This window comes from Trichechus manatus, unplaced genomic scaffold (genome assembly GCF_000243295.1).
Source record: "Trichechus manatus latirostris isolate Lorelei unplaced genomic scaffold, TriManLat1.0 scaffold00007, whole genome shotgun sequence".
Classification (NCBI taxonomy): domain Eukaryota; kingdom Metazoa; phylum Chordata; class Mammalia; order Sirenia; family Trichechidae; genus Trichechus; species Trichechus manatus.
In genome coordinates, this window is record NW_004443943.1 from 22,374,189 (window position 1) to 22,387,489 (window position 13,301).

Genomic DNA, 13,301 nt, shown 5'->3' on the forward strand with positions numbered 1-13,301 from the left:
GCCGGTTTGATCCCTATGGGTCTCCTCTGCCTAGACCAGGGACGTGCTCTCTTTGCCTGTCCCTGTTTTGATCTCTTTGCCAGGAACTAGTTGTGGCTATTTGGTTTCCCATGTTGGACAGATTCATATGAAGGAAGCAAAGACTCAAGATACACATAGAGTAAGTGTTCCCAACCTGTCCACCTGATGCTTGAACCCTACTACCTGATTCAGGAACTCACAAACAGCTGTGACAAACCATGATTTAATAATAAAACCCCACAACTTTTTATCACAGAAAACTTCATACTTAACAAAAGTGGTGAGAATAGTATTATAAACCCTTATGTAACTACCACCCTCCACTACCATCACTTCAGCAACTATTTACTCATGGACAAACTCCCACTTTCCAATATACCCATTCTATACCTCCCCCATTGTTTTAAAGCAAATTCCAGACCCCAAGCATATCATATTGTTGTTAGTTGCTGTCCGGTTGATTCTGACTCATGGTGACCCCATGTGTGCTGAATAGAACTGCTCCATAGGGTTTTCAAGGCTGTGACCTTTTGGAAGCAGACCACTAGGCCTGTCTTCCTTGAAGCATCCCTGGGTGGGTTAAAACCGCCAATCTTCTGGCTCGTAGTCGAGCACTTAACCATCTGCACTACCCAGGCATATCATATCATCTAGAAATGTTTCGATAGGAATCTCTAAAAGACGGGATATATATGTATACATTCATAAGACCAATATCATCTAAAAAAAGTTCAGTAATTCTTTAATAGTAAATATCCAGTCAGTGTTCACATGTCCTCTCACTTTTTTTAGCTTGCTTCAATTGAGATGCACATAAAGCCCATATGTTGCATTTAATTGAGGTGTCTCTTAAGTCTCTTTTAATCCTCAGGCCCTCCTCCATCATTTTTTTCCCTCTGCAATTTTTTTTTATTAACGAAACTGGGTTGTTTACCCTTTAGGGTTTCCCAATCTGGATTTTGCTGATTGTGTCCCTATGGTATTGTTCAATCCTGTTCTCTATTTGTGTAAACTGGTGTTAGATACAGAGGCTTGATCTACTTTTTGGCCAAATTCTATTCAGGTGGTCTTGTACATGTCCGATAAGGGGATACATAATTCCTCGTTGTCTCTTTTGGTGATGGTTAGGAGCTGTTATGATCATCATCAAGATCCATTAATTCATTTAAAATGAAACAAAACAAAACCCACTGCTGTCAAGTCAACTCTGACTCATAGCGACCCTACAGGAGAGAATTGCCCCATAAGGACTTCCAAGGCTGTGCTACCAGGGCTCCTTATTAATTCATTAGGAGTTGCAAAATGCTGATATTTTAATTCAATCACTCCCTTTTCACTTAAAGGCTAGAATAGTTCCATAAAGGGAAACTTTCCTTCATCAACTATTTGGTTACCCTGATGTACAGTTTGTATACAAAAGTAAGACAAATGCTTGTTTCTTCCTTTTATTTATCAGTTTTCAAAATAATGAAAAGGCCCTTTAGTATCCTCCAAAGGTGATAAATGAGTTTTTTTTGGTAAGTATCATTATGAGCTTGTGGATTTAAGCATATGTCACATGTTTAAATTCATTGCAGTAATTATCTTTGTTGATGTTCAAATCGTCTCACCTTTGGCCAGCGGAAGCCACTTGAAGTTAGTTCCTAACTCGATCTAACACGATCCAGATATTCTTGGCAAGATGGTTGCCTCTGCATATTAGGCTCTGCCCTGATCTAGTGAGCCTTTAGGTCCACAGCTAGGAGGGGAACTGCTAACAGAGGAACTGCTAACCTAAGCAAACCATTACCAAGTTCTCCCCACTGTTTTCATCAAGTTTCTCCTCTACTCAAAATCTTCAATCTGTTTTTGAGATAAAACCCCAACTCCACTACTTGGCTTCAGAGTCCTGCCTAAACGGAATAATCCACTTTCTTTTCCACTCTCCTCCCTGGTTCACCAGCACGCTATGCTCATTCTTGTCTCTGTTCCCCACCTGGAATCTACTTTCAGAACCTGTCCCTTTCCCAGAACCACTGGTTGTACAACTCCAGGGCACCACGCATACTGTGTGCTTAGCCATGTGGAGCCTTTCCTCTCTGTTGACAAAAAGCCTACCAGTCAACAAGGCCCAGGCTGAGTTCTAGTTCTTTATAGGATGCCCCAAGAACAATCACACCCATTTGACTTTCCCATCTTTGGATCCATCAGTCACTATCATTTGGGCCCACTAATTTAGATATTGTCTTGAATAAGTACCTAATTGTTTTGGGAGTCTGTTCTGGCCTCCAAGGGCAGAGATAACAGAGGTTTTATGCCCTCCACAATGTGGCCCCTAGATAAGTATTTGTTAAATTGCATTGACCCCAATGGACTCAATCCGGGAGGCAGACTTTGATAATAATTGCTTACTACAATGGCTGCAACAATGGACTCAAGCATAACAATGATTGTGAAGATGATGCAGGACCGGGCAGTGTTTCGGTCTGTTGTTCATGACGGTACCTAACAACAACAACAGAAAATATAAGAAGAAAATTCCAGCACGTTTCAGGTTAGCAATTTCCCAATACCAACTCCTCTGGAATGCCATTTCAAAAACCTGAAACATGGTTCTGAAGGACAGAGTTGATTTACTGCTAGACTGGAAAAACTGTATCTTTGGGGATGCCTGGATGCCTGGGTTTTTACTTTTGGCAGACAGTTAGCAAACTACAGCCCTAAGGCCAAATCTGGCCTACTACCTGTTTTTGTAAATAAAGGTTTATTGGAATGCATGCATGCTTTGTTTATGTATTGTCTGTGGCTGCTTAATAGTTGAGTAAGAGACTATATGGCCTACAAAGTCTAAAATATTGACTATCTGGCCCTTTTCAGAAAAAGTCTGCTGATCCCTGCTTTTGCCCATGATAAGGGCAGTAGGATTATGATGTGATCCAAAAGTCTAAAACTCCCCTGCTGACCCCCTAGGTCAGTTTCTTTATTGATAGCTTACAGTCAGCCTGGCTTGACTGCATAAAAACTTGACTGGGAAATTCTGCTTTGCGCTATCCCAAAGCCAAAATTGCTTGTACAGATCTTGGCAGTTCAATCTGGAAATGGAGTGTGGTTCATGTGCGAATAAGGACCCTGGTAGCTTGCTCATAGGATGTCTCTTGGACTGCCAATGCTTGCTTGCACTCTCTCTTGCTGCATTGTATCCTTTGTCCTGAAATAAAAATCTCACATGTGGATGCTCTGTGGAGCTTGTTAAGTCCTTTCTAATATTTGCACTTAGGAAATCTTTGCAATGACAGCTGATATTTATTTCAAGATCATCGGGTAATTTAAATTAAAAAAGAAAAAGCCCACCAGGAACAGAAAAAAACCCTCAATATTTACATCCATTCATTAGGATATTTAACTCTGGCTACATATTAAAGTCATCTGGGGAACTTTAAAATCACAGCTACTTGGGCTCCATCCCAGAGATACTTATTAAATGGTCTGGTGTGAAGCCCAGGCATCTCCAGGCTCTTCAGAGGATTCTAATATGCAGCCATAATTAAGAACCATTGACTTATACATCTCCGTATCACTAAGAAGCCTGAAGAATGAGTCACATGAAATCTACTCTACCCCTTGACCATCTCTTTTCTTGCCCTGGGACATCATCCCACTGGCACCTATACTAGGAAAAGGGAATTTACAGATTGGGTTAAGTCTATCACACTAAAATCAAGATTATTTTTACAAGTCAAAAAGGAAGCGCCAATAATGTAAAAACCCTATTTTATTTTGGCTCAGTAGAATTTCCCATCTTGGCAATTACCTGCTCGACAATAGATGCCAGGCGCCCCAGTGCCAAGCCACACTCATCCCCTCGGGTCACCACGGCGCTTCCAAGTTTCACCACGATTCTCTTAGCATGTTTCAGCTCACTGCGGTGGGCAAAGGACTTGCCATGTGTACGACTGAGAGGGACGGTGATAAAGGGGATGTTGCTCCAAGAACGAACATGGCTGATAGCTGAAGGCTGGACACGATCTGTAGCCCCCAACGTCAAATACAAGGGAGAAAAAATGAAATAAACAATCTAATATTTCAATATAGAGATGCATGCATGATAGCAAACAGTTCAGCCACCAAAAATAGCTTTGTTAGTATTAACAGACTAAAAACAATATATCAGAAGCTATACCTAGCTTATCTCGTATTGTGGAGGAGTTTATATCTAGTACACAGGTCACAGGCATATTCAAACATTGCTGGTGAGAGTGTAAACTAAACAGTCTTTCCTGAAGAACGTGCTGGCAAAATGTATCAAAAGTCTTAAAAATGTACACGTCTTTTTTTTATTTACTGTGCTTTAGGTGAAAGTTTACAGCTCAAGTTAATTTCTCATATAAAAATTTATATATATATATTGTTATGTGACCCTAGTTGCAATCCCTATAATATGACAGCACATTCCCCCTTTCCACCCCGGGTTTCCCATGTCCATTCAACCAGCTCCTATCCCTTTCTGCCTTCTCATCCCACCTCTGGACAGGGTGTGCACATCTTCTGACCCAGCAATTTCATGTTCAGAAATTTACTTCAAGAAACTAATCAAAGATAGGGACAAGGAGACTTATCAGAAGGCTGTTCATCAGAGTGCTAGTTACAGCAGGAAGAATCAGTGGCAGAGTAAACGTCCAAAAAAGGAGAAAAACTGACAGTTTTAGAATTTTTAATAACATAGGAAAATACTTGTGATATGTTAGTTTCATATACATGCCTACATGTATAGGGGAAAAAAGAAAATAAATCAACACATTAATATTTTATTTCTTGATAGGATTATGGGTGAGTTAAATTTTCTTCTTCATTCTTTTCCATATTTTCCAAATTTATGCAGTAAAAACGCATTGCTTTCATAATTGGAAAAATTATTAAAATTTAAGAAAAGTATTATTTAAAAATTATTATAGTATAAGATATTGAGCATGTATAACACATATTATTTTTATATATTATTAGTAAAATTAAAGAAACCACACCACTATAAATGGAGGGAAAGTCTGACTAGCAAAGATGACAAAGAGCAAAGTTATCAGCATGAATAATAAAAAATCGTAACCAATCCACCTACAATTTTTCTCCCTGACATCGCAGCATGGATCCAGATGCCTGGAACAATGATAAAAGGAACTGGGAAGCTTTCTGAGGGAAACATAATGCTGAATTCATATTTCCTTCTAACCTTTTGGACATCTACCCCTAAACAATACCCTCTTGATTCTTCTTCTTGCAACACTGTACAAGATTTCTTTAACCAGTTGCTGTTGAGTCGATTCTGACTCGTAGAGACCCCATATGTGCAGAGTAGAACTGTGTTTCATAGGGTTTTCAAGGTTGTGATCTTTTGGAAGCAGACTGCCAGGCCTTTCTTCCAAGGTGCCTCTGGGTGGGTTTGAACTGCCAACCTTTCAGATTGTAGTCGAGTGCTTAACCATTTGTGCCACCCAGAAACTCCTCTAAGGAGGCAAAAAACAATATTCTCGATTTAAAAGCTGAAAAGATATCTGCATAAAGTCACAAGTAAGGCAGTAAGAACTAAATGTAGGCACAGAACCCCTTTATCACTTCTCACGGGTCCCACAAATGACTCACTCACCCTTTCTCTCACAAATGATCATATCCCTGAGTTTTAGCTGGGTACACTGCCATTTGTCAAAAGACTACATTTCCCACCTTTCTTGATCAGCTAGACATGGCTGTACGACAAAATACACGTGAAAATGTTAGGTGAGACTTCTAGGAAAGTTCTCTAAAAACAGAGTAAGTGCTTCCTTCTTCCCTTCATCCATCCTGCTGTTTGGAACATGGACATGATGGCTGGAGCTCAAACAGCCATTTTAGTAGACTACAGGAAAACATGTTAAGAATTGTACAGCAAAAAGAAAGAAGGAGCCTGAATCCCTGATGATTTCACAGAGCTACCCAGTGGTAGAATTCTCGCCTTCCATGTGGAAGACCCAGGTTCAATTCCTGGCCAGTGTACCTCATGCACAGCAGAGTAGCCTGCTGGAGGATAAGAGATCGCGTGGAACAGAGATTATCTGCCAACCCAGCAGAGGCCTCTGGTCGCCAACAACCAGCCCTGAGCCAATCTAAGAGCTGACACAGACAGAACCACCATGCAGCTGAGCCTGGCCCAAAATACACGTGACCTAAACGGATAGTTGTTTTAAGTCACTAAGTTACTTAGCCAGTAATGGAGCTAGTTTTCAAACCCAGGGGCCCTGGCTACAGACCCTAAACTTTTAACCCTTACACTCTATTTCTTCTTTACGTGAATGGGAAAGAGAGTTTTTCCAGAAGCAAGTCATCTTTCAGTGAGGTTTGGAGATAGACTATTGATAATATTTGGGTGCCATCAAGGAAATAGTCAACTTACAACATCATGAACAGCCTTTTCAACAAATGGTGCTGGAACAATTGGATACCCAGAGACAAAAAAGTGAACCTTGACCTAAACCTCATCCCTTATACAAAAATTAACTCAAAATGGATCATGGACTTAAATGTAAAATGTAAAACTAAAAAAAAATTTGGAAAAAAAAAAAAAACAGGGCTCTGCAAAGAGTTCTTAGACTTGATGCCAAAAGCACAATCCATAAAATGGAAAAACTGACAAACTGTACCTCATCAAAATAAAAAACTTTGCAAAAGACTCTGTTTAGAGGATGAAACAACAAGCTACAGACTGGGAGAAAACATTTGCAAACCACATATCTGATAAAGCACTAGTATCTAGAAGATATAAAGAACTCTCAAAATTCAATAGTAAAAAAATAAACAATCGAATTAGAAATGAGCAAAGGATATGAATAGACATTTCATTGAAGAAGATATACAGATGGCAAATAAGCACATGAAAAAAACGTTTAACATCATTAGATATTAGGGAAAAGCAAATTAAAACCAGTATATCACCACACACCTATCAGAATGGCTGAAATAAAGAGTGACAATGCCAATTTTGGTGAAGATGAAGAGACCTGGCTCACTCATACATTGCTGGTGGGAATGTAAAATGGTTCAGCCACTCTACAAAAGCTATTTGAAGTTTCTTATAAAATTAAACTTGCAATTACAACTCAGCAAATGCACTCCTGAGCATTCATCCCAGAGAAACAAAAACTATGTTCACACAAAATCCTGTGCACAATTAGCCTTAATCATAATAGCCAAAAAATGGAAACCACGCAGATGTCCTTCAGTGCGTGAATGGTTACACTAACTGTGGTACATCTGTAACACTGAATACTTCTCCGTAACACTGAATAATACTTCGTAATAAAAAGGAATGAGCTACTGACACAACAACCTGGATAAATCTCCAGAGAATTATGTTGAGTTATATATCCACAGTTACGTACTGTATGATTCCATTTAGACAACATTCTTGAAATGACAAAATAAAAATGGAGAACAGATTAGTGGTTGCCAAGCGTGAGGGATGGCGATGAGTTTGGCTGTAAAAGGGCAATGTGAAAGATCCTGTAGTGATAAAAATGTTTATATCTTAACTGTATCCATGCCAATATTGATTGTTGTGATATTGTACTAGACTTTTGCAAGATGTTACCATTGAGGAAAGCTGGATAAAAGGTATAAGGGATCTCTCTGTATTATTTCTTATGATAGCAAGTGAATCTATAATTATCTCAAAATAAAAAGCTTAAGTATAAAGAAAAAGCAATGAACAAAAAAAAGCCGGTAAAAATTTTTGGAGAATGAATATAGGTAATGCTTTATTGACAAATATAAATACTTGGAATAGTTCACCAATAAGCTGCCTCCTTGCTAATTGACTGTGTCCAATTCTACCAAAGTACATTTTTTTCCTCCTTTAAAATCTTGTTGGAAATATACTTTGACTACCAAACATTGCACATGCTTATTAGTTTCCTATGGTACATACGAGATCTGGAGACAGCTGTGGATCGGACCCAGGGCAGGAGATGCTGGTTGAAGGTTTGGAACCCAGAACGGTAAACTTGACTCAACATCCTGAGATGTGATGACTGATCAAAGTATCTGCAGAATACATTAAAATAATAATAATAATAAAATAATAAATTATTTTCTTTTCCTTCACTTCTGCATACTCTCAGAATAAAATCTTGTCTTTTCTGCTCCAAACTCCGTTTATAGAAACAGTCACCTCCTCTGTATTAGATAAAAGACAGAAAGAACAAAGGGCTTCATCCCAGGCTCCAGTCCTAGCGCTTCCTTTGCTACTATTGTTATTTGCTGTCGAATTGATTCTGACTCATGGTGACCCCATCTGTGCAGAGGAGAACTGCTCCATAGCATTTCCAAGGCTGTGACCTTTCAGAACCGGATCACCAGGACTTAATTCCAAGGCGCCTCTGGGTGGGTGTGAAATGCCAACCTTTTGGTTAGTAGTCCAGCACTTGACCATTTGTACCACCCAGGGACTTCTCTCCTTTCCTAGGACCTCCTTATATGTAAGCAAATAACAATTAAGGGCTATGAATATTCTGAGTGACAAAGAAATCTTTAAGGTCCAATGTTTACGTATTGACACTAAATTCTAACTACAATTCCTATACCGTTAGAGGAGCTCCAGTAACAGATCCAGCAGTCATTTCCACCTTCCTGCGATCACCTCCTCAAAGAATCCTGTAACCCACATATGTGAAATGTCAGTTTGATCCTTCCGAGCTACAAGAAAGAGGAAAGGCCAGAGGCTGCTGCTTTGTCTTTCTTCCTGATGCCCACAGAATCTAAAGCACAGTCTTGAGTCGCTGGGGGTGGCGGGGTGGAGATACCTGCAAAACGCTGACATTTTAAATGACTGTGGGCATGTCCTATGGAAGATGAACACGTGGCTAGAAACCTCAGAGAAGATGGTGATTATGGGCATTTTTTTCATCGTGGGTCAAACTTGAGGCTTTAGAGAAGGGATAGTTCATTTCACAAAAAAAGTAGGGGACACCTTTCTCTACATACACAGAGGATAAGCCATTATCACTGCAGCTCTTATTATGCTACAGGGCCATTGCTGTTTTCACAAGATAAGAAAAATACTGTATCTTCTTTGCTTGCGCCTTCCCCCCCACCCCTTTAACTTCTGCTCTATGTATTGGTTGATATATTCCAATCCTCTTAAAAAGGTGTCTCAAAAGACTAGCATTTAGCCTTACAGGAAGAGAAATAAAGAGTAGTGTATATTGCTCTACATTTTACACTGCACAAAGGTGCAGACCTGGAGAGAAGAGATTGGGAGGATACATCTGTTGTAAAAGATATGATATCTAATAAGCAATAGAAAAGGTTAAGAGCTATCTTTGTTGACTTCAGTGTTTATGACCCTCTGGAAGATCCCAAGAGAAAATTATCTGCCTAACACTGAAACAGGATATGAGCCCATGGTCTGTTCGCTGCTTATATAAATTCCTTCAATAATTGTTGCTAAACAATTGATTGCATGTGAATTCCCCGAAACAGCTACAGAAGAGTCCAAAAGGTAAAATAATCAAATAGTGACACTAAAATTCTAATTCCATCTCCTTCAAGAAACCTTCCCCAGCAACTTTAGCCTTCAAAATTGGACATAATCCTACATGTTAGCTTTTAACTGGTTCATGTGTTACTGCTGGATTATAAACTTCCCACTGACAGTAAGAGACAGGGAACATGGACTTCGGAGTTGGACTAATTTGGGTTCGGGCTCTACACTTGCTATGTGCATGCCTTCAGGCAGGTTACTTCATCTTTCTAAGGCTCCGTTTCCTCACTAGGAAATCAGGGATAATAACAGTAAGGACCTCATGGGATTGTTGTGAGAATTAAACAAGATACTGCACAGAAAGGAACCCTGGTGGCACAAACGGGTAAGTGCTCAGCTGCTAACCAAAAGTTGGCAGTTCAAACTCATCCGGCGGCTTCTTGGGAGAAAGACCCGGTGATGCGGTTCCATAAAGACCACAGCCAAGAAAACTACGGGGCAGTTCTACTCTGCCACACTGGGTTGCTCTTAGTCGAAATGGACTCAATGGCACCTAAAAACAACAACTGCATAGAAAGTGTCTGGGTACAACAGGTGCTCAATAAATGCCACTTTTCCTCCTTCTGTCTTTTAGTTTCTAATGATGTCTTACAATCTTTTCTTTTTTTACTTCCTTCAGGATCTGTCACAGGTACTAAGAACTCAATAAACATTCACTGACAGATATAATTGCAAGTTATGTTTATTGACTGTTAATCCTTCTCTAGACAAGGGAGTAACTGAAAGCTCTGAATTGTCTGAGGTGACTAAGTTAGGGAGTGATGACTGACCTAGAAACCAGGCCTCCTGGCTTCGCCCCTGTAACACACCATAGCCAGCCACGTTAAGTCCACTCCTTCACTGCAATGGATAGTTCATCTTGCCGGAGTTTATTATGCCCTCAAAGAGCAGACAGCTGATTCCAGGGAGTAAAGGGTGTGTGTATGTGTGTGTCTAGACTCAATGCCAGCAGTTGAAAAAAGTTTCCATGTTTTGGCTCAGGACATTTCTCATCTACCTCTTTGAATGTTCTAAACAGAAAGCCCTTATCTCACTGATGTAGGCAGAAAACTGACCTTCAGTCCCAACAAAGTGCACGCAGAAAACACATGTTCAGTATATGGCTCTCCACTTAATAAAGGTAAAGACAAAGCACCGATGATAAATCTCACCACCTCAGAGAGCAAGGGACACGACGCGGGAGGGGGAACTTGGGTGCGCCCGGATGTGCCAGGAAGGAACTATCACAAACTGTATTCCATACCGCAAAATGTGGTCGTGAGCCAATCCCCCGGTTGTGCGGGGAGCCTGGCTCTGGTAACAGTATCACGAATGAACAGGCGGATCGCGGGGAACTGAGCACACAGGCCCCATAGAGTGGCCAGCTACAAAAGTCTGGGTATAACAGCACCACCAATGCAAGTGCACTGGAAGCTGCTTCGGACTCCCAGACCGAGAAAAGGCCCGCAGAGGTTCCTCCATTTCGGTGTGTCCAAGGGTAGCCCGGGAAGTTGGGTGCTTGAGCCACCCGAAGACCTCTGGGCCTCGGAGAGAGGGCATATGGGACCGCGCTACGGCCCTGCAGCGAGCCCTGGACGCTCCAGCCGCCATCCCTTGGCCCCGTCCCCCGGTCCATCCCACACTCACCGGCAGGACCCGACACCCGGGAGGCCTGGCACCTGCTCGCGCCGCGTCCCCGCAGCCCCCTCCCGGCCCAAGCGGCCGCTCGCACCCCTCCCGCCTCGACCCCGGGCTCCGTCTCAGCCCTCTCTGGGGCGCCGGCGCCAGCCTTCCCTGCCTCTCGCCGCGTACCTACCTCACAGCCGCCGCTGTCACCGCCGCGCCCCTTGCTAAGCCACTGCCGCCTCCCGGCCCCGCAGCCCGCCCCGCATGCCACGCCGGCCGATTCTCGGCGCCCGCTTAAGCTTCTTTTTCTTCCGTCCACGTTCCGCAAGATGGATGTTACATCAGCAGTGTTGGAGTAAGCCAGGCCGCAGTTCCGCTGCTGACGTAGGGCTAAGGGCCACCCTTGAGCTGCGCCGCGGCAACGGCGTAGGCGCCTTCTGAGAATCTGGTCCGCACTCCACGTGGCGGGCCCCGCCCCGCCGCCACCCGCCGAAGCCCAGGAGACGCTGCGGAGGCGGGGCTCGAGCGTCTAGGTGAACAGCCGCTTCTCCGCAAGGGGACTGGGGCGGAAGAGAGTGGTCAAGAGCTGCCGCATCGGGCCATCAAGGGAGATAGGGAAGGTGCCTGATCCCCTCAGCTGCAGGTAAATATCATACGGTGTACCGGTCACTGTTGACCATTTATATCCCAGGAACAGCTCAGAAATAGGTTGGTTCAGTTTACACATATTTACAGAGCCCTACTCTGGGCAAACTTCTTTTTAAATGGGGGAAATTTTGGCGCAGCGATCGAATGATTTGCCCCCTGGTCATGTGGGTCCCCAAGGGTCACAACCCAACTCTCGTTCAACAAAGGCAGATAAGAATTTGTATTTTAAAAATCGTATTTAATACCTGGTAATTGGAACTATTCCCAAGGTGAATGCAGATCCACGTTTATAATTATAGCACTAATTCTCTTCCTCTCTCCTATTTGCTGTTTTCTTTAAAGGGCACGTTCATGCATGGGCACAGACATAGTGCTGGGCAAAACCCTTTGCCATCTTGTCGTGGAGCCGATTCTGACTCACAGCGACCCTATACGACAGAGCAGAACTGCCCCCATAGGGTTTCCAAGGAGCTGCTGGTGGATTTGAACCACCGACCTTTTTGTTAGCAGTCGAGCTCTTAACCACTGTCCATCAGGGCTCCAGTGCTGGGCAAGCAGGATCAAATATGAAAATCCTTTAACATTATACAAGTATTTTCCATTTTTATTGTATTACTGTTATTTTTATTACTACTGTTCTCCACCAATAAGGAGAAAGGAGTGGAATATGTGACTATGGATTGGGGAAAACACACACATACACACAGAGATATGAGCTAGTTTGCCCCACCACAAAAATCAAGGAAATAATTCAGCCATAGTTTCTTGCATATGATAAGAAGAGTGATTCCTTATTTTTTATAATTCATTTTATTTTTGTTGTTGAGAATATACACAGAACATACACCAATTCAAAAATTTCTGCACGTACCATTCAGTGACATTGATTACATTCTTCAAGTTGTGAAATCATTCTCACCTTCCTTTTCCAAGTTGTTCCTTCCCCATTAACTGCCTCCTAAATTCCCAATCTAATCTTTCATGTTGCTGTCAATTCAGTCCCATATGGATAGATCTTAAAAGAGCACGGTGATCAAGGCAGACATTCTTTATTAGTTAAGCTAAACTATTGTTTGGTTTTAAGAAGACTTCAGGGGATATTGAGTGATTCCTTTTTGATTGGAGGGATTTAACTTTTCTCCCAGCAAATGGAAATAGGGCTGAACATGATCAGAAAGTCACGTATGAAGTGTAATATTTAGAATTGGTCTAGAAGATTACAGGATGGCACCTAACAACAAGCTATCTTAGTCTCAGGTTGTTTAATTGTAAAGAACAGAAACTCACTCAAACAAGGCAGTTTACTGAAAAGAGTAACTTATACTGTAGTCTCTAAGGGCAGGAGGTAAAATTGGATCTTACAAGAGGTAGACACCAGGAACTGGAAAATCAGGAACCAAAGCTATCCTCCATCTCTGGGTTTCTTTTTTTTTTTTTTTTAATATTTTATTGTACTTCAGGTGAAGGCTTACAGAACAGATAG

General features: G+C 41.9%; 1 protein-coding gene across 1 annotated transcript in view; it reads right to left on the bottom strand.

Annotated features, from left to right (window-relative positions):
- Window positions 1-11,457, bottom strand: part of ALDH18A1 (aldehyde dehydrogenase 18 family member A1) — a 41,910-nt gene extending 30,453 nt beyond the window's left edge. The window contains exons 1-3 of the mRNA XM_023740230.1: window positions 11,361-11,457; window positions 7,952-8,067; window positions 3,812-4,026 (exon numbers count right to left, since the gene is read on the bottom strand). Of these exons, the coding sequence (XP_023595998.1) occupies window positions 3,812-4,026; window positions 7,952-8,039 (303 nt within the window). The 5' untranslated portion in view covers window positions 8,040-8,067; window positions 11,361-11,457. The remainder of the gene's footprint in view (window positions 1-3,811; window positions 4,027-7,951; window positions 8,068-11,360) is intronic.
- Window positions 11,458-13,301: the final 1,844 nt, after the last annotated feature.